General features: G+C 32.3%; 1 protein-coding gene across 1 annotated transcript; it reads left to right on the plus strand.

The window, feature by feature from the left end:
- Positions 1–6,648: 6,648 nt before the first annotated feature.
- Positions 6,649–14,774, plus strand: LOC104908591 (ferredoxin-thioredoxin reductase catalytic chain, chloroplastic). Its single transcript, XM_010697714.4, has 6 exons — positions 6,649–6,873; positions 8,988–9,100; positions 10,757–10,806; positions 10,895–10,966; positions 14,230–14,290; positions 14,418–14,774. The coding sequence occupies exons 1-6, from the start codon at positions 6,774–6,776 to the stop codon at positions 14,460–14,462; spliced, it is 441 nt and encodes a 146-aa protein (XP_010696016.1). The 5' UTR covers positions 6,649–6,773; the 3' UTR covers positions 14,463–14,774.
- The last annotated feature ends 7,027 nt before the right edge of the window (positions 14,775–21,801 follow it).

Below are 21,801 nucleotides of genomic sequence, written 5' to 3' on the forward strand. Positions count from 1 at the left end.
AACAAAGAAGAAGTTTCTTCCTTTCCAACTAGCATTGGTGGAGTGTTGATCTGGGTTGGTGGACTAAGTAGAGGAATCACATCTGAGATTCTCAATCCGGGTTCTTCAAGCTTTGTGGAAATCACGCTACAAAGGTTATTTCTAAACTTGTATGTGATCCTTAATTGTATATGCATGTGATCCTGATTTAAGTGCTTATGAATTTGATTCATGAAATTCCGCTTTATAGTACTTATTTATTCCTACAGTCCATTCATGGAGACAAGGCCCTGGGCCTGATGGTTTTGGCAACCAATTTTTTAAAGATTGTTTGTATATAGTGGGAGGAGATGTAATATCTGCTGTGGTGGATTTCTTTCAACAGGAAAGGTTGTTGACAGAGGTAAGCTCTACTACTATTACTCTCATTACCAAATTACTTTGTCCAAGTAATGTTGGTGATTTTAGGCCTATATCTTGCTGCAATGTTATATATAAATGCATCACAAAGGTTATTTGTAACGGATTGAGGGATGCTCTACCTGATATTATCATGGAAAATCAGGGTGCTTTTGTTAACAGTAGACATATCATGCATAATATTATGATATGCCAGGACTTTGTGAGACAGTATGGTAGGAGTAATGCTACTCGTGGATGTATGATGAAAATAGATATCAAGAAGGCTTATGAACTATGAATGGGGGTTTTTGAAACAAATGCTTGAGTGCCTTGGGTTTTTAGATAGATTTATTGGATATGCCATGACTTGTGTTTTCTCTCCCAAGTTCTCTACGATCAACGGAGTAATGCTTGGTTATTTCCCTTCTAAAAGAGGTATAATACAAGGTGATTCCTTGTCCCCTCTATAATTTGTAATATGCACCTTTCAAGGGTTTTGAATTGAAGGTGACTGATCGAGAAGGCTGATTTCAAATTTCATCCTAGGTGTGCTGTAATGAAATTGACACACATGTGTTTTGCTGATGATATATTACTTTGTTGTAAGGGTGATTTCACTTTTGTGCATCTGATTCTCAGGGGTTTTTAACTCTTTTATGAAACATCTAGGTTACAAGCAAATGTTCAAAAGTTAGCCATGTATTGTAGTGGTATGAAGGCAGATGATGTTTAGAGAGCTCTTGATAGGTCTGGGTTTGTCAGGGGCTATTTACCATTCAAATACTTTGGGGTTGCCATCTGCTCCAGAAGGATATCTATAGTTGAATGTGAGAGCTTAACTCAAAAGATGGTGGCTAGAATTAGGATTTGGAGCACTAGAAATATTTCATTTGCTGGCAGGGTCGAACTTATTAATTCTATGTTGATAAGTATAAATTCTTACTGGGCTCAAGTGTTTGTGTTGCCCAAGAATTTGTTACATTAGATTGAAAAGATATGCAGGACCTTCTTGTGGTCAGGTGAATCCTACAGTACTAAAGTAGGCTATGTCAAATGGTCTAGAGTATATATACCTAAAAGTGATAGTGGTTTAGGTGTAAGGAATACTCAACTGTGGAACATAGATGCGATGGGTAAGTATGTTTGGGCTGTGGAGAAAAAGCTTGACGATTTTTGAGTTAAATGGGTTCATGCTGTCTATGTTCAGCAGGACTGCTGGTTCGATTATTTGCCAAAAAAAATACCAGCAGTTTGTATTAGAGGCAAGTGTGTAGTGTTAAAGAAAAACTTTAAGCTTTTTTTAACTAGTGCTCAATTCCAGCAAATACAACAATACTCATTTCAGGAAGTGTATATGAAGCTCACTAGAGATTATGAGAAGTTACACCAGAGTTCTATTATCTGGGGATCTAGGGTCCCAAAACATTAATTTTGCACCTGGTTGGCAATTCAGGAGAGACTACAAACTAAGGCTAAATTACATAGCATGGGCATTTGTGATGATATATATGTTTAATCTATGGGGAACATGCTAAAGATCTAGGGAATTTATTTTTTAACTGTGCTTGCAGCAGTTGGTGTCTCAAGAAAATCAAGCAATGGTGTGGGATGCACACTCACATCATGGAGTTTAAACACTTGATTAATTGATTAGTCAGTACGAGAAGAGGTATTAATATCGAAGACTGGCTCAAGATGCAACAGTGGAAGCCTTAACTTAGTTTACTTTATATGACATGTCAGAAATGAAGCTTTGTGGTTAGGGAAAGTCAAACATATAGATTAAACTGTAAATATAATACAATAGATAGTTAAATACAGGTGTATTAGTGTTATGCCTAAGAAGATCAGTCATAGAGATAAATGCTGGTTGGAGTCTTTGTAATTAGCTTATCCTATTCTTGGTCCTTTGTTTAGCTTGGCTAAGGGAGGAAGTTTAGGTTGTAAACTATTTTTTTTCATGTTTAATAATACTCTCACTTATCTATAAATAAAAAGAATTCATCAAGGATACCCTTTACCTCCCTATGTTTTTATTTTGTGTGCAGAAATTGTAGCTTGTCAATTGCTTCAAGCAAGTTCAGTGGGAACGAAATCTATAGGTGTTAAATTAGGGCATTCAAGAGTTAAATTCCTTTTTTAACATTTGCAAATGATGCTATGGTTTTGGCTAAAGGTATTGAGGAAAGTTGTCATACTATCAAAGATAGTTTGGAAAATTATTGTGGTATGTCAGGTCAACTTGTTAATTTTCATGAGGCTGCTTTCCAATATACGCAAAATATTTCAGAATTAGATTATGCTAATTTTGCTAATATACTACAAATAAAAGAATCCCTCCCTTTAGGTAAATACTAGCATTTTTTGCACGCGATGCGTGCTTGAATTTTTTTAAGACAGAAACTCGATTTTTTTCGACGTATGTAAAAGACTAAATTTGAACATTAGACATACAAAGTAATTAAAAGTGTATTTAGTTACAAAATTTAATTGGTTTAGTCTCTGTCACTTAAGTCTCTCACCAGTCTTTTATGAACAAAATAGAAATTTTATTGAATTTATCTATGATTTCTAATATTATAATTTTTAGTTGATTTTTGAATTAAGTATACTACTTCATATATTGTGAAGAAAGTGGACACTTGGATTTCAAGTCAAATTTTTGTGAGTATGTATTGACGTTGTAGTGTATTGGTTGTAAGTTAATTTTTTGGTTTTTGTAAAGTTTACTCATTTGGGTGATTTGTATAATGTAAATTATGCAATTCTATGAATTTAGTTGACTTGTGAGTGATTGTTATAATTTTATTTCCAGTATTTTTATTTGAATCTCCCTTTGGTTTGTAAGTGAATTTATAATTTAGAAAGGAAAAGGGGTAAAATAGTCTCTTCGTTCGGGGACACCATAGCTCCCCATTCCCTTATATAATAGAGATGATGATTTTTGAGAACAATGATTTGTAAGTGAATTTTGTGAATGTTTTTGTATGTATTGACGTCCTAGTATATTAGTTTTAGTTTGTAAGTTAAATATTTTATTTTTGTAAAGTTTCCCGATCATTTGAGTAATTTTCGTGATTTTTTGTGATTTTCTCAATTCTATGAGTGATTTGTAAAGTGTCCTGATATAAGTGATTTTTGAGTGATGTTGAAAATTGATTTCCGATGGCTTTGTTAGAACCCCCATTTTAATATTGACATTCCTTTTGTAATTTAGAAAGGAAAGGAGGGTAAAATATGCATTTCAAAAGAGGACATCATTGCTCCCCCCTTCCCTTATGTAATAGAGATATTGGATGTCCAATTATTAGTAGTAAAGTAATGAATGTTAGGTTTGCTGAAATTCAAGAGAGAGTGTCTTCTCGGCTGACCAAATGGAAAGCTAATTTTTTATCCCATGCTCTTGTTTAATCTAATCTATCAATGAAAGCCAATTATCAAAAGTAAAGTTTTAAAACCCCCCCCCCCCCTACAGTTTTATCTTCCCTTGATAAATGTTATAGGAGTTTTTTTTTGGGAACAAAGTTTTAGATGTTAAGTCTCCAAATTTTATAGTGTGGGATAAGGTTTGTACACCTAAAAATTTTGAAGGTTTGGGACTTAGAAAAGTAAGACTAATAATATTTCTCACAACACACATAAACTTCTTTGGAAGATTTTAGCTTCTCCTGAAAATTTATGGGTAAATCTAGTTAAGAAAAAAATACTTAAAGAGTGATGATTTATTTTCTTATAAAGTCAAAGCTAAAGTTTCCTGTCAGTGGAGAAAACTGATAGGGTTAAGAAGCTCTTTTAAGAAGGGGCTAAGATAGTGTGTGGGGAATGGTAAGAATATTTCTTTTTGGTATGAAAATCGATTTTTATTTATCCTATTGTGAATCTCTGCCCTGTAGTTAGTGGGACTAAAAGGATAAAAGTTAGTTATTTTATTAATCAGGATCGTCAATGGGATAAATCTCTTCTTATCCAATATATCCTTTTAGCTTTTTCTATAATAGTGGCTAATTATTTATCCCTAGTAATCAAATCCCTAACAAAATGTTTAGGGGCCTATCTCCTGGTGGAAATTATTCGATTAAGTTAGGTGTCGATCTTATTCAAGGTCTTCATTCGCATTCGTATAAGCCTACAATTTTTCATTGGATATGAAAGCTGCAAGTTCCTCCAAAAATTAAATTTTTTATTTAGAAAATTTGCCAAAATGGCCTTCCTACAAAAAAAAGATTGGAATTAAGTCATATTTTTCTTCTACCTATGGAGTGTGTCTTCTCTAATTACTATTATGAGAATGCCTCTCATCTTTTTTCTAGTTGTCCGCTTGTTATTAATGCGTTTAAGGATCTCAAAAGTCATCTGAATTGGGTCTCCCCCCATTATTGTTAACGACTCTTTTTTTGTAGACCAATTATCAAGGAGGTAGTATAAAATCAGATGACCAATTAAAAGATCTCCGGTATTTCTTTTTAGTTTGCTCATTTCACTTTGGAGGAAAAATCAAGGAGGTAGTATAGAAGTATGAGAGAAGATGAAAAGATCAAGAGAGAAAATGAAAAGTGAGAGAAAGAAACTAGAAAGTAGATTACAATATTAAAAAGTGGATCACAAATGTGGAAAAAGATAAGAAATTAGATAGAACATGTTACCAGGAATAGATAAAGCAACAATGTGTATATTAAAAAGATAAAAAAACTAATTTGAACCCGGTGCACACTAACTACTTAGTGTACACCTTATCCATCTCACGTGAGTTTTAGTGATTACAACTTTCCGTTTTTGCCGCGTTCAGTGTTGCATGTTATAGTGTATTTTAAAATGATATAATGTATTTTAAAATCATAGTGTTTTGCTGAGTTTTTTGGCATGATAGTGTTGCATGTTATATTGTATATTGACATAATTAGTATATTTTGAAATGATATAGTGTATTTTGACATGATAGTGTTTTGCTGTGTTTTTTGACATGATAGTGTTGCATGATATAGTGTGTTTTGACATAATATAGTGTATTTTGAAATGTGATAGTGTAGTTTATTTGTATATTACACAAAATTATCTTAATCGATCGTTATAGTGTTTGACATGATAGTGTATTTTGACATGATATAGTGTATTTTAAAATGATATAGTGTATGTTTGTTCTGAACAACTGTTTTGTCAAAATTTTTGGGCGAGAGAATCTTATTGAAAAGAGAGAAAATCGCGCGGATTTTGGAAACCGGGAATGACTAGTTTGTAGTGGGGCACGTGTCTAGGCCTGGTCCACACTATTTTTAATGTGAACCGGGTCCACACAAGACGGATTGTTAAAAAGAAACAAACTAAAAAGAAAAATGTGTAGATTAAAAACGAACAGAGAGGGTACTATGTGTTCTTTAACATTTTTATTGCTATTATAACTAGGAATAAAAGTTCGATGTACAGTTTGGATTTAGGCCTAATCCAAACTGATTTGAACAAAATTTGAATTTTAATTTTCTAATCCAAATCCAAACCAACTATAGCTTGAGTCCAAACTAATCAAATTCAAATTTTCAGACACATGAATCCGACCTGAATTATCCAATTTTTTTAAACTCTGATTTTTTTATGAAATGAATTTGGTGCAAAAATCAATATAAAAGTGTCAAATAATATAAGTAATTCATACAGGTCCATTAAATTTAATTAATAAACTAATAACAACTAATAATTCATTATAACATAAAGTTCAACAACTACAAAACAACATGTTTAAATGTACATCAGGCTCAACTTTATAACAAGTTAGAGTTATAACTTTTAGGATGAAGGAAAGGTTGCCGTACCATTTGAGCTTTTTTTTTAAAAAAAAAATTAGTTAAGCTCAATAATAGCTATACAATATAAGGCTTATTTAATATTCAATTATTTTTTATTTTTGGATGCAACCACCCTCAACTCAATCTAATCCGGAAATCTGATTTTTAAAAATTACTCCATCCGAATTTAATTTAAACATAATTCGAATTCAATCCAAATTACTAATTCGAATTAGATTTCGATTTTTATCCGAATAACTTTCACCCTAATTATAACCTCTTAAATCTAATAAAGAAACCAAATCTGGCTCATCAAGTATGAAAAGCAGACAGCCAAAAAAAGTGTCCTACCCTTAGGCCTAGCTCTATTCTTCACAACCCTAAGCCCAAAAACAACCAAAGCCAAACCGAGTGGCTCACTAATTTTCTCACCTAAAAAAACTACAAAAATTATCAAAGATATTTTCAACGAGTGGCGCGCAGTGTTTTTAATATTTTCATTTTCCCTTAAACCCCTCAAAAACAACAAAAATATTTCTTTCATAAAATTTCGTAGGTTTTTTCTATTATGTTTTCTTGTCTTTCTAATCTTTAATCATTTCGATTGCAAAAATAATGACCATGAAATCTCTCCAAGCTTCAACTGCTTACAGTTTCCCAATTTCTTCTCCTTCAATCTCTCCCAGACGCTTCTCCCGTGTTATTCGTGCTCAAGGTAAATACTTTATACTATATTACTATTTACTATTCATAGTATAATTTAATCTAATTTCTTCAATCTAGATTTTCTTTTTTGTGACAGAACTGATTTATCTTAGATGGGTATTTTCAATCTTGATTATTGGGTATGAAGCTATCTGGGATTTTTTCGGTGGGTGTGAAATTTTTCTTTTGGGTAGTGTTGAGATTTTGAAGTAGAAATAGTGGGCACATCTTTGTTGAAGTTGTTGAAAAATGTGAGAATGTTATGTGGATATAATCGTTTGAGCTTGTTACAAATTGGCTGAAACTTTGTTTATATTCTTTTTATTTTTGTTTCTGTTTTGATTATATATTGAATTTATGTCTTCAAATAAATATATCATTTGTAGTCATCAAGGATGTGAAATCTACAAAAAGAATGGAGGGTTATGTGTAGTGGAAGTAGTTCAACTGAATTTGCTAAACTTTATATTCATGGAACTAAAATTTCTGAAGAAACATGGTTATTTATAAAGGTATTTTGGTTTATTTGGTTGGCAAGTTAATTTTCGAAGACAATATGCTAGATAAATATTTTGTCTATTTTCACTAAGAGGAACAGATGCTATATAGTACCGGAAAGTCTCAGTATCTATATTTGGGAGACCAATTTGGTATCTAACACTAACACGACATGACACTATATTGGTATCCAGAACTCTTCTAATTGGTACCAAAAAGGAATTCAATCAGTACTCAAAACTCTTTCAATTGGTACTTATGTAGTCAAGGAGTACCAATTTGAAGTTTTCGTGGTAGTATATCGAAGAGATTTCTGTACCAGTTTATGTGATAGATACTCGAATGTCTCCTAGAAATGGATGCCTATCACACCGCGAGATAGTACTTAACTGTTGGTGAACAAGGGATGTTTCATTTTCCCTAGGTACCCTAGGTAAGCAACTTTTAATGTTCTATGCCAATTAGATGACATAAAAACTATAATGAGACAACCAAGTATCTTTATTTTCTTTCTTTCGTTCATAAAACTTGAAATTTTCATGGATGGTTGTGTTTGAATAAGCAAGCCCTAACGCAATAAGGCATGTTTTACTTCCAATGCTTTGTGGTGTTGTATGGTACCTGTAGAATATTTCGCCATGCTAAGAAGTTTATTTATGAGCTCGATGGATAATTTAACCAAAAGTATTTTAGTATAGCTGAATGGCAAAAATTATTTGGATTGCCCAATCAGCTGATTCAAATCATGAACGTTATGAAATGGTTAAGTTGTATTACCCAGAAGTTGTATTATGTACTTGTCTGGACGCTGGAGGTTTTGGAGTTCAGGTTTCAGTCATGCTAACATGGCGGTAATAGTTCCTATCATGGATGAGTTTTGAAAAGGTGACGATAAAAATAGATGGGGAAATCTTTCTTATTTAGATACAGCAAATACGAAATTGGCTAAAAGATTATGTTTTTGGTTTGGGAAGAATCCCTACTTATCTGTAATCTGTATTCACTCTTGCCTGTTGACGATGCGGCTGTCAGCCTTATACACACCTATCTTCTTTTAGTAGTTAGCTGTTAACCTAGGATTACTCACCCAATCACCCTAACCAATTTCAAGGCAAAATCAAGTGAAAAATGAAAATGCACAGAAAAAGAAAAATAAAATAAAATAAAAAAGATAATGACAGCTAATATGCAACTTTACATGAACCAATAGATGACCACTAGGAAAGAACTACTGTAAGGAAAATGCATTAGATAGAATCTCTCTTTTATTCAGAAGATGTACTCAGTTTGATTCAAGAAGTGGGATTATTTCCCAAAAGTTCCTTGAGAAATCTCCGATAAGGCTTAGACGCACTATTATGTCGAAATCAAGACTTCTATTATAGGACTTCATGGATTGTCTGAACACTGAAGGGTGTGCAGAAATACTGTTTGTGCAATTGACTGCCACAGCTCAATTCATAATCTCTAGTTGCTGCACAAGATATTTAAAGACTGCAGATTATACACTCAAGGGTCTATGATATGTTTTTTTTTTTTTTCTGATTTTACTTCTTTTTGTATTTTAAAAAACATGTATGATGTGTCTAATTAGATATATTTTTGATATGTCAACTTGTCTTTCAGTGGATCCTTCCGAGAAATCTGTTGAAGTGATGAGGAAATTCTCTGAGCAGTTCTGTCGTAAGTCGGAGACATACTTCTGTGCTGATAAAAGTGTCACTGCTGTTGTTATCAAGGTACTATTCATCCCCTAGATTACATGCTTACATTCTCTTACATTGTTTCTTTGATACTTCTTTTTTGACTATGCGTGTGTATATTGTTCTTTCTCTGTTTAAGTAGATTATATGTATACCCTACCAAACCAACATTAGTAGGGAGTGATTCTGCCCTTTCTCTTGCCCTGCTTGTTTGACACTTGTTTCTTGACTATCCCTGTGTATATTGTTCTTTCTCTGTTTAAGAAGATTCCATTACGCTACATAAACCACATAAGAGGGGAGCGATTCTACCGTTTCTCTTCCTTGTTTGTTTGGTACTTTTGTTCTTGAGTATGTGTGTGTGTGTGTGTGTGTGTGTGTATAAAGAAGATTATGTTAGCCTACAGAAACCACATACGAAGCGATTCTTTTCTCTGTATCTAATTTGTTTATTGTAGGTTCAATAATTTTAGGCAGAACTTGCTTCAAATAATAAAAGTGGCCCTCAAATAACTGTTATCCATTGAATGAAAATGGCCAAGCGGAAGAAAGTCCTGTTGTTGCCAAAGAGTTTTCATATTGATGCTACTGCCTCTGTTCTTTGTTTCATGTGTGTCTGAAAGAGATGTTACTGTTTTCTTCAAAAAGAGACTGCTTTATATGACCATCTTTCTCTGCTCTCTTCGGTTTTGCAATCATGGCCCCATTTTGTGGTGAAAGACCCGGGATTTGGGAATGTATAGAAATGATTGTATTATAAGATGCCACACCATATAGAACATTACCACTGCCAATACATTCAAAGTAGAGAGTTGAATATGAGAACTTCCTAGGAGGCCACCTAAGATAATATGCTACTCCTTTCGTCCCTTTATAATGTCATATTTCTATTTTGGGCCGTCTCAAAGAAGCAAGCCACTATCTAGATTCAGTAAGTAAAATTTTGAATTTTCCTATAATACTCGTGGCGAGACTTTTCACTAAGATTTTAATGAAAAGCTACATTGGTAAGGTGGAAATTTAAATTTCAAAATAAACGATGATTATGGTATTTTGGTTAAATTTCATAAACCTATATTTTGTAGGGACATGATGTGTAGTGTTGTCAAGAAAGGTAACTAGGGTGCTATAAAAAATAAGAAAGATTTGTAACTAGGGAGTTAAAACTATATGCAGTGTTTCAAAATTTGGTGCTACTTCTCAACTTTATATATTATGGTAGGTAAGATGAATGATCCAACTGGATCAAATCCTTTTGTTGGTCGATTTGATATAGCCTTTATGGGCCCTTGGGCAAGGAGTTTGGGGGGTGGGGGGTATAAAGGATAAAGGAAGCACAAACCCCAAAAACCCACACTCGGTATCACAAGTTGGAGTCATTACCAACTACACCAAGCAATTGGTTGCTCCTTGTTGATTATGTAACTGCAAACATTGGCGGTTGGCCAACCTTTAGTTGAGATACCTAAATGATCATTACATAATAGAAGTAAAAGAGAATATATATGAAAAGTCCTTAAAAGAAATTCATAGATATTGGACGAAGTAGATTTTCTAAGGGTTATCTCCTCCCTCTGGTCATATCTATGGAAAAAAGTCTCTGGTCAGATATCTAACATTCTCCGCAGATGCACTTGTTCTCATCATGCCATTCAAAGTCTAAATTTAACTTGCTTATTGGGATGTTAACAGGGATTAGCAGAACATAAGGACACATTAGGTGCCCCCCTTTGCCCTTGTCGGTGAGTATTCCTTTATGTTCATGAAGCTTTTCTTCCTTAGTCTATTATTTACATTTTTAACGTTATTAGTTATTCTAATGTGCCGCAGGCATTATGATGACAAGGCAGCTGAAGCGAAGCAGGGATTTTGGAATTGCCCATGTGTGCCGATGAGGGAGAGGTATGATCTCCTTCCTAAGTAAAGCATGTCCCCTCTTGGATTCAGCATATAGTCATACCTTCTTCACATGTGGAGCATAGAGCTGGTTTTGTGAGCACAATAATAGCATGTTTGGTATGAGATTGTTAGTTGTTGGAAACGGAAATAAGAAACCATTCACATAGCATGTTTTGTATGAGGAATGAATGTATGAATTACTTAAGGGTAACTAATTCCACCCAATTATCACCCTCCTCAATCCCACACCTATAAGTGATTCTCTTATTATTTATTCATGAGTTGAACCAAACATGCAATTAGAGTTAATAATGTTGAAACTTGTGATGTTAAATTTCTTGTTACGGAGATTTTTAGCTCGGTGGTACTAGGAAATTGTATTTATTGGTATGTTGTCTGTGTCAAAGTGGTAGAAGAGTTTGATGTGTGTATTTTATATTTCTGCTTACACTAGCTAAAATGTTGTTCTACATTTGTGCAATTGGCACATTTCGAGCCCTAGGAGAAGCGTGCTTGTAGTCTGTTCTAGAGATTATTAGGAAGTGAAGAATTCGATAGTGTTTTATGCTTTATCACTTTAGAGACTGATGGAACCAACTTAATTCTATGTAGTAATATTTACACCCCTAACAAAAATAAATAACCTAACTAATCCTCCTAACAATGTAGTAGTGTAAGTTAGGGGATCTAATAGAGAGAAGGTTGTTTAATGATTAATCCTTAAGTAATGGTAAGACTAACGGAGGTTAGTGTCGATGATGGTCGAATCAACTATACTAATCAATATATAAATAAATGATTCTAGAATTAAGTATCCCTATTAGCATGAAGTAATACAAAATAATTCCTACCCCAAATTAATCAATTATATGTTCATAAGGAAAGGGACACCCTATAAAATACCATAAACCTCCCACAATATATATAACTTCCCTAATATGCAATCAAGTCTATTCTAGTGGAATCATGCATATTAAAGACATTAAACACAACACCCTAACTTCATAACAATCCATTTTACCTACTCCCGTGGAGAATTTCATGTCCTTAATTAAAATACTCAAATTCGTCAAAAGCCAACTCCCGTTATGGTCAAAACAATAGAATAATAACAATACTAATTATCCCTAATCTAGTATTGGAATATGCACAATCAATTAAGCAAGAATTATTAAACAATTAATTTGAGAATTTAAAGGTATAATCATGAATCAATTCATACTAGGGTTCATTCTAACCATAGATTAAAGAACTACTTAATAATTGAAATAAATAAACAAACTAGAGAAAAAGTAAAATTCATACTAAAAAAAAAGAGCAAAGAAGGAGAAAATAAATACTTTAATTAATGGAAAAAAGATAGAGTTTTGGAGAACAATGAAGATCTACAAGTTGTCTCTAGAAACCTTAAAGAGTGTATATAATAATCTCTCTCTATCGTTATCAAACAAATAAAAAGTATTTATATCTTCCTAAAATAACAAAACCGACAAGATATAACGTGCTACAGTAGCAGATCAACACGGATGTGTTGACCTGTAACCAAATGAACTATAATACGAATAGAAGCTACTACCACGAAGAACTTAGGGTGACACAGACGTGTTGGCCAGTAATCGTCAGATTTTTCGGCTCAACTTTGAACAACTATATCTTTTGATCTAGAGCTTTGTTTGACACATGTAATATAACGTTGGAAAGCTCTTGAAGTTTAGTTTCCATCCCAATTGGAGTTACCTCATTATCAGTTTTGTGCCAAAAGTTATAGTCAAAATAGTGAAGAGGTGTCATATTTCGCATAGCCGTTTATCTTCTTCATTTCCAATCCGTTTCCAGCACATGATATATCGTTTTGAAAGTCATCCAAGTGCCTTAATCATCATATCCTCAAGAAGAAGTCTAAAGTACCTGAAATTACATCAAAAGATCAAACAACCCGTTAAAGCACTCTAGGGACCTAAATATGCATAAAGCAATTTAAATGGTCAAATAATACATGAAAATGCACCCCAATATGCAACTAAATTATGTTAGAATATGCACTTATCATTCGGCATCTCTCTTATGAGTGGTTAATGTGGATCTATTACAAAATACAAACTAGGAGTATGGTAGGAACTTATGAATATTTCATATATAGGAATCTTTGGATGCCATGATTATGCTATATAATTCCTGGTAATCTTTGTTTCTCAGTTTGTCTGTCTCTCTCCGCCACTCAAATGGGGTTATTTGAAGAAAAAAAACCCTAGATATTTAATTGAGGTAGTGTAGTGGGTTCCACATCCCGTGCATTTACAAAAATGGCCTATCTAAGACTCGAGGGACTGATACTAATTAAAAGTTAGCCAAATAGCCAAACTGTTGGTGGAATTTGATGTCAGGATCTCAACCAAGATAGTATTCTATTAACCCTGCGGTCTGCAGTACACATTTTTGGGATAGAACATAGTGAGTTGCCTACAGGCTACACGACCTAACCTCATAATGGCACTGGAAGAAAACTCGGTGACCTTGATTCGGTGATACCTCCTATTGAAGCTGATAAGTACACAAAATTCATAAGTTTGAAATACACATTATCTCTATTATACAAGCCAAGGGAGGAGGTGTGGTGTCCTTTTTTTAAGTGACTAAAATACCCTTAATGATCTAATTAATGGAATGAAAAAAATTACAAAAGCAAATCATTTAAAAATTCTCATTCCAACTTGCCATTTAAAACAAGTTTAAAATGATATATGCATCAAATACTTCAATCAAAAATTAAATGGACAAAATATTTATACCTTATGAAAAAGATGGCATAGATAACGTGCACATGAAAAGTCTGAACATTCACTACCTTTGATACTCTTTAATTATGTTAAACCAACTCATTATTTTTGTTCTTTCTGTTCAATATTCATTCACAAAAAATTAATGTTAGCAATCACTCACAACCTTTTTTATTTTTTTACATTAGCGAATTAATATATCTAAATTCATCTAACTGTTGAATTTTTCACATTTAAGTTTAATCATAAATCAAGTACGAATGGAGTATCTAATAGAATAACAAATTTTAAAATTAACGCACGCATCGCGTGCATATAAAGGCTAGTATTGATACTAAAAGATCCCATATGATACTGATTTTCCTTGTATTTTGAAAGTTTCCTTAGAAAAGTTATGATGAAACTTCACTATTCCTCAGTTTTTCTATTTCTAGTTGATGTCAATCCTCATATCTAACAAAGGAGAATATCAAACTGGCAATTTGACAGGAAAGAGTGCCACTGCATGCTTTTCTTGACACCTGACAATGATTTTGCTGGCAAGGATCAGGTTAGCTTATATGCTGTTCTTCCCAACAAAAAAAAGCATATATTTTTTTGTATGTGATGGAACTAATGAAAGAGATCCTAGCTGTGTTTTCATAATTTGTCTGATAAGCATGTCATGTTGGTTGCAGACTATCAGTTTGGATGAAATACGGGAAACAACAGCAAATATGTGATCTTTTACGACTTGAGTCCTCTTCTGCGTAGCCACTGTAGGCCTGTACATTACGTATTATCACGAGGATGCCAATAACTGTTGTACTATTATGCTGTATATACACTTATGTTGGAGAGCTTTGTCATCTCTAACTCTAGAGCTTCATCAAGGTATATAGCCATACTTGATTTATATGAGTACTGATGTATTTGATTTTCTCAGTCATGTATCTGCGTCGCTGTGATTACCGGCACTCAGTGGTTTTTACCTTTTGATGTGATCAGGTTGTTTTTTTTACTACTACAGTTAAGATCATTATCTTCTTTTTTCATCTCAGTGTTATGGCTTTTGAAAGTGAATTGTGAGACTTTGTAGAGAGCATTTGGTGTTCGTGAAACTAGCCATTAAGTTGATTTCAACTTTCAAGTGTAATTGAAAGAACATGTAATGGGGAGAATTGATGCGCATTTCAGTCCCCCGACAACTTTGCTTAACACTGTCATTTTATCAAACTATGTTTTCATTTCTTTCTTTGCTTTTTTCTTTCTTCCTGTCTTGATTTTTTTTTCATAGGTTGGGACCCTTGGGGGTTGAAGGAGAGCTTGGAATTTCTAAATGTATATCTTCAAAATATCTCTTCACTAATACTCCTTTCGGTTTTTAATAGTTGATCCACTTTTTTGGGCACAAACCTTTAGAAGGAATAGGTATATAGAGCATAAAAGGAAAGTCTTACGGGTGTTTGGTTCATATTATGGTGTATGGGTTTGGAATCATGAATGAAACCAAGGTGGTATAGGTTTGGAACTTGATACTTAATACCTTGTATTTGGTTTCATTTAGGAATGAAAAATCTTCTTTTATTTGATACCTAGAGATAAGGTATGAGCCATACGGCCAACCCACCTCCCCCCATGGGTTTCTAAACCCCATACCTTATGGGTTTGAGGTATGGATTTAAAATTTAGAAATAAGTTAAACAAACACTAGGTATGGGTTTTGTTCATTCCAAACCCATACCTCATACCTAAAACTAGTGAACCAAACACCCCTTAGTATTAATCTCTATTATATAAGTGAAGGGGGGAGGAAGATGGTGTCCTCTCATAAAAAGTCTAATATATCCTTAATGAAATTAAATTGTCATATAAATCTTTTCTTCTTTCTACTTGTCATATATATTGAACAAGATAATAAAAGAATTGAATTTGAAATTTCAATTAAATATTAAATTAAGGAGAATGATTTCCTCTTATTACCTACGTGTGAAAAAAATTTATTCAAAAATTGAATTAATAATATAACTTATTTTATTGACACGATTAGAAGAAAAAAATTAAAACTTGAATTTCATATTAATAATTATACTCATAATATTTTTAAAACCTAAATGTTGATTGTTCTTCGGTAATCTCTATTATATAAATCAAACTATTTTCGACGATTGAAATTGATATATAAATTATTTTACTTTATTTGAGCACAAACTTTCTTCTAATGTATATTTCTTTCTTTCGATAATGTATTTGAATAATGATGAATACATAACTAATAAAACCAATGAAACATTGATTTAAGAAAAATATAGTAAAAAGTTAACAATTATTATAAATGTATTTTCGAATCAAATTTTTTATAACATTGATGGATAACTAAATGAAAAATCAAAAAATATTAATAGGACACGCACGCATAGCGTGCAAAAATTGCTAGATTATTACATATTGTATTGAGCACAATCAAAGCTTATTGGTCCACATTTCAATCCATGATTGAAGATGCATGAACCAAAAATCTTAAGGTAATCTTGAGATTTATTTTGGTAGCATACCTGAAAAGTGTAATTTGTAACAAGTAAAAATAGGAAGATCTTTTAGGAGCATGTTTATGTTGAAAGTAGGAAGACTATGAAAATACGGAGTGAGTACTCCAATGAAAATAAAAATTATCATGCCACTATATTATTGTATTTGTCTCAATATATATTTTATTTTTTTCATAATCTTTACAAATTGATAATAAATGTTTTGTTCAGTTTAACTTGATTATGAAAAAATAATTTAAACTAAGATAAAGTTAGATAAATTGAATATAAGTTTCAAATAACTCAAACGAATTCGAATGGGTTTCAGTAAGGTTTAATCCCTTATACAATAACCTTTAATAAATTTCAACCAATTACAATAAAGTTAAGATAAATTGAATATAAGTTTAAATAGTTTAAATGATATAAATATGTTTAGATTAATCAAGTTACGCCTGAATTGAATGAACCTTTGAATGTATTAGTGGTGAATGTCAACCCAAAAAAAAAGGGGACAACTAAAAAGATGCACGAATTTAATTTATTGAAAATAAGTTATAATATTTGTACTAATAAGTAACATTAATTACAACTACTAAAAAAAGGTTTTTAATCTATAAATTGAGAAAATTTAAACAATCATAAAAAATAAGTTTTAAATAAGCAAAAATTGGTTTCAATTAGTAGTAACTAGCCTTCATATGCACGCGATGCGTGTGTTAATTTTAAAATTTATTATTCTATTAGATACTCCATTCGTACTTTATTTATGATTAAACTTAAATGTGAAAAATTCAACAGTTAGATGAATTTAGATATATTAATTCGCTAATGTAATAAAAAGGTTGTGAGTGATTGTTGACATTAATTTTTTGTGAATGAATATTGAACAGAAAGAACAAAAATAATGAGTTGGTTTAGCTGAATTAAAGAGTATCAAAGGTAGTGAATGTTCAGACTTTTCATGTGCATGTTATGTATGCCATTTTTTTTATAAGGTATAAGTATTTTGTCCATTTAATTTTTGATTGAAGTATTTGATGCATATACCATTTTGAACTTGTTTTAAATGGCAAGTTGGAATGAGAATTTTTAAATGATTTGCTTTGTAATTTTTTTCATTCCATTAATTAGATCATTAAGGGTATTTTAGTCACTTCAAAAGAGGACACCACACCTCCTCCCTTGGCTTATATAATAGAGATAAATTTCAATCAATAAAAGTAGGACAATTAAGGGTCTGTTTTATTCACCTAATTTTTGCTTTTTTTTTCAAAAAGAAAAGTTTAGAAAAAAAAAGTTCCGAAAAAAATTAAAGAAAAGTTTAGAAAAAATTAGAAAATTTTAGTTAAAAATAGAAAAGTTCAGAATAAATTAGAAAATTTTAGAAAAAAATTAGAAAAGTTCAGAAGAAAAGTTAAGGAAACATAGGAAAAGTTGAGACAAATTAAGAAAATTTGAAAAAGTTTAGAAGTAAAAATTTAGGGAAAAAAAGAAGAATTTAGAAAAAATAAAGAAAAAATTGAACTAGTTTTTAATCCGGGGGTAATTTTATCTTTTATTTATTATTATTTTACTTTGAAATAATATCATCAAATATATGTTCGTTTAGTGCTTAAGATATTATTATATATTACCTCCATTCATAAATACTTTCTCTTTTTTTTATCTTTCTCATTTGAAATCTTGACACTATTTATACTTAGAGAGAATATTCTCAATTTTTTTTTCAATTTATAAGAAAAAATATAGTCATGTGAGGTCTTGTTTGATTCGACTCAATTAGTACTTCATTAATATTCAATCGTTATGATTTTTTACTAATATGTAATAAAAGATATTTAACTTCAAAGATGTGCATTGAAGACGCTCACATGAAATTAAAGAGAGAAGGATAAACAAAACAGAGGGACTAAGTATTAGTAAATTCAACTAACTTTGACTCTATTTTCTCGCTATTATACATAAAGAACAATATAGTCAAGTGAGATCTTGTTAGAACCCTTTCAATGTATATTATCAAAATATCTTTTTATAATTTTTACTTGTGTGTAATTAAAGATATTAATGATAAAAGAGGCGTAGTGGGTTGCGCGAGGGTGAATGTAACACTTATTTAGAAATGGATGTAGTATATGATTGTGCTCATTGATAACTAGGGTCAAATTTTCTATTTTTTTATTATATGTGGATTACATGAAGTTAAACCCTAAAAGGGCAACATCTTTTTAATATATTACTTCATTCGTTTCTTTTTAATTGCTACATCGTGCTATATATAAGGGTTTAGGCGAGGTCACTTTCCAACTTTTTGGAGTGTGCTTATTGACCAATTTAATGTAAACTAATGGAAAAAAAATGAAAAAATATCACTTTTTGTAGAAAAAGAGAAAAACAAATATAATAGTACTACTTTTGATGGGCCAAGTACCCTAAAATAACAATTAAAAAGAAACAACCATTTAAGAAAATGTAGCAATTAAAAAATCAGATGGAGTAGTTAGATTAAGGCCCTATTCGGCACTAGCGTTTAAGGTAGCGGGTAGCGGTTGGACAAGATCAAAACGCTACTTAAAAAGTTATGAGTGTTTGATAATATAGTGGTTGTATAGTAGTGGGTAGTGGTTGGAATAGATTATGGTAGTGGTCGTAGAACGTTAATACAAGTAACGTTTGAGATTTATAGGTAGCGATCTAGCAAATAAACACTACTATATAATAGTATAAGGTAGAATTGTTAACCAATTTTTTTAGTTTCTTTTTCCTTTTTCTGTTTATTAATTGCTTTATTTCATCACAATTCATTATTTTTTCTTTATAATAACAGGGATGTGATTTTAATATTTATTTCAAGAATAAAATATAACAAATATTGCACAATATTATATACTCCTCAGTCCTCACTCCACAAGCATTGTAGTTAAAATAGGTCATATAAATTTTTTGAGGGTGAATATTATCTTAAATTTATATATTTTTTGGAGCAGTTAAAAAGTCCTATACTATCTTTTCTGTAAGTACTTTGAAAAAATAAATATTGAATTTAACTATTGAACGAACATATAAAATTATTGTAGTTGATTATATTTGAATAAATATAATTTACTATCTTGTACAATTTCAACGACTACCTTTATCAAACCCTCACAATTAAACAACTACTTTAATTTTTAATAGCTAACAAGTCCAGTTCAATTCAAGTCAGTTTAGTTCAGTTGCAATCAGTTCAGTTCAATTGCAATCAGTTCAGTTGCAATCAATTCAGTTCAATTCAATTCAATTCAGCTCCAACTAACATTTCTGTTAGTTATAATTTAATTCATTTCAGTCCAGTTCAATTAAGGCCTTGTTTGGTTGTATATGGGAAGTCATACTTCTTAGGAAGTTATTTTTTCCATGTATTTGAAATTCTTAGGAAGTGTAAAATTGTGTTTGGTTGATAATGGGAAGTAGAACTTCCTATGGGAAGCTCTACTTACGTAGGGGGCCCTAGGTAAGTAACTTCCTCCATCTTGGAGGAAGTAGAACTCCCTCCATTTTGGAGGAAGTAGAACTTCCTAATAAGTGCAAATTCCCATGATTTTGCCAACCAAACAACTTCATATACTTCTATTTCCTAAGAATTTGCACTTCCTATGATTTGTTTTGTCAACCAAACAAGGCCTAAGTTTAGTTCAATTGCAATTAGTTCAGTTTAATTCAGTTTAGTTCAGTTGCAATCAGTTCAATTCAATTCTGTTCAATTCAGTTCAATTGTTTTATGTCAAAGAGAACAAGCCCTATAAGCGAGATATTATAGCTTTGTCGTGTGCACAATTAGTGACCAAATTGGTAAAGAGAGAATTATGTTCACTACTAAAAGACACCAAATTGCACACTACATTAAAACAGCTATTAGTTTTATCAAATTTCAAGATTCTCTTTTAGTTTTTACCAAATTGCATTTGGTCACTACTAGCTTAGGTCTCGTTCTGTTCAACTTATTTGAACTTATTTAAGATCAGATAAATAAGATGTCATATTCAACTTATTTTCAGTCATTTCAGAAAAAAAATAAGATAAGACAAGATCAGATCAAATCAAATAAGATAAGTTCAGATAAAATAAGATAAAACAAGACAAAATAAATTGAATCAAACATGCCCTTAATAATCACAACAGCTCTGTCACTCGTGTGTACAAATACTTTTTGACTAATTAGGGCCCGTTCGGTATTGCTGTGGTTTTCTGTTTTTTGGTTTTTTGATTTTCATAGTCATATAATTAATGTTCTATAATGAATAAAAAATTAGTCAAACTTATTGGAAACATTATGATTTTGAAAACTGACAACTAAAAAGTGAAAACCACTTTTTCTGTTTCCTGTTTCCAGTTTTTAGTTTAGAAAAAAAGCTGAAAACTGAAAACAAAAAACGATAATGAACAGACCCTTAATATAAAATTTATCCGTTTGTTTTTTATAGCTATTGCAAAAGCGAATAGCTATTAGAATAACTAGTTTTACCAAATTGCAAAATTCTGGAATGATAAATGGTTACAAGGTGACAGCCTCAGATCTCTAGTGCAGGGGCCCTTAAATATCAATGAACATAATCTGTGCCTGAGCTCGTTAAAACATAATGACATCACCTCGGTTTGTTCCATAAATCTCCCCAAGGTCCTAGTGGAAAGAGTGAGAGCCACTGAGTTATCTTCAAAGGCCGACCTTACTTATTCCACCTGGACTGTAAAGGGCAAGTTCAGTTCAAAAAATGCTAACTTATTTCTCTCCTCCCCCAAAGATAACGAGGACTGGGGTTGGATTTGGAAAGAGCCCAGGTCTGCCTAAACACCAGTTCTTCCTCTGGCAAGTTTGGTGGAATCGAATGCCAACAAACGAAAACATAAATTATAGAGTTAACTCTTACAATAAATTTTATCCTTTTTGCCCTCTTATTGTCGAAAACATGAGTCACATTGTTAGAGATTGCCCAAGAGCCATCCAGGTGTGGGATAAAAAGAAGGAGTACCATAACATCAATATCCCATTCAAGGAATGGCTTAAAGAAAAAATCACAAAAAATACTAACCTCCCTCTAAATGGGATTCCCCCGGAAGTTGATTTCCTTTTCACAATATGGGGCCTATGGTTGAGGCGAAACGCATGGGTATTCACCAAGAGTAACATTTCCTCTTCCAGTACAATCAAAAAGTCCAGTTGGGCCGCCACCGAATGGTTCTATTCTAGGGACCAACCTAAGGTGGGTAAAGCACCCGACTCCTACTCCTCCGCCTCCCCCTCCCTCTCTCTAAACCCATCCTCCTCCTCAAATTTTGCCCCACGTGAGCCTGTTTGGGCCCCTCCCCCAGCATCAACCTTGAAAATCAATGTGGACAGTTCTTTCCTCTCACTAACAAAAAAATCTAGTTTTGCGGCAACTTGCCGAGACCACCTTGGTAAGTGGCAGGGTGCGGTATTTTTGATCTCGTACTGTGCAAATGCCATGGAAGCTGAATTAAGAGCCATATTAATGGCTATAAAATGGGCAGTCAATCAGGATTGGTCCCGGTGCAT

Source organism: Beta vulgaris, chromosome 7, assembly GCF_026745355.1.
Source record: "Beta vulgaris subsp. vulgaris cultivar EL10 chromosome 7, EL10.2, whole genome shotgun sequence".
Lineage (NCBI taxonomy): Eukaryota > Viridiplantae > Streptophyta > Magnoliopsida > Caryophyllales > Amaranthaceae > Beta > Beta vulgaris.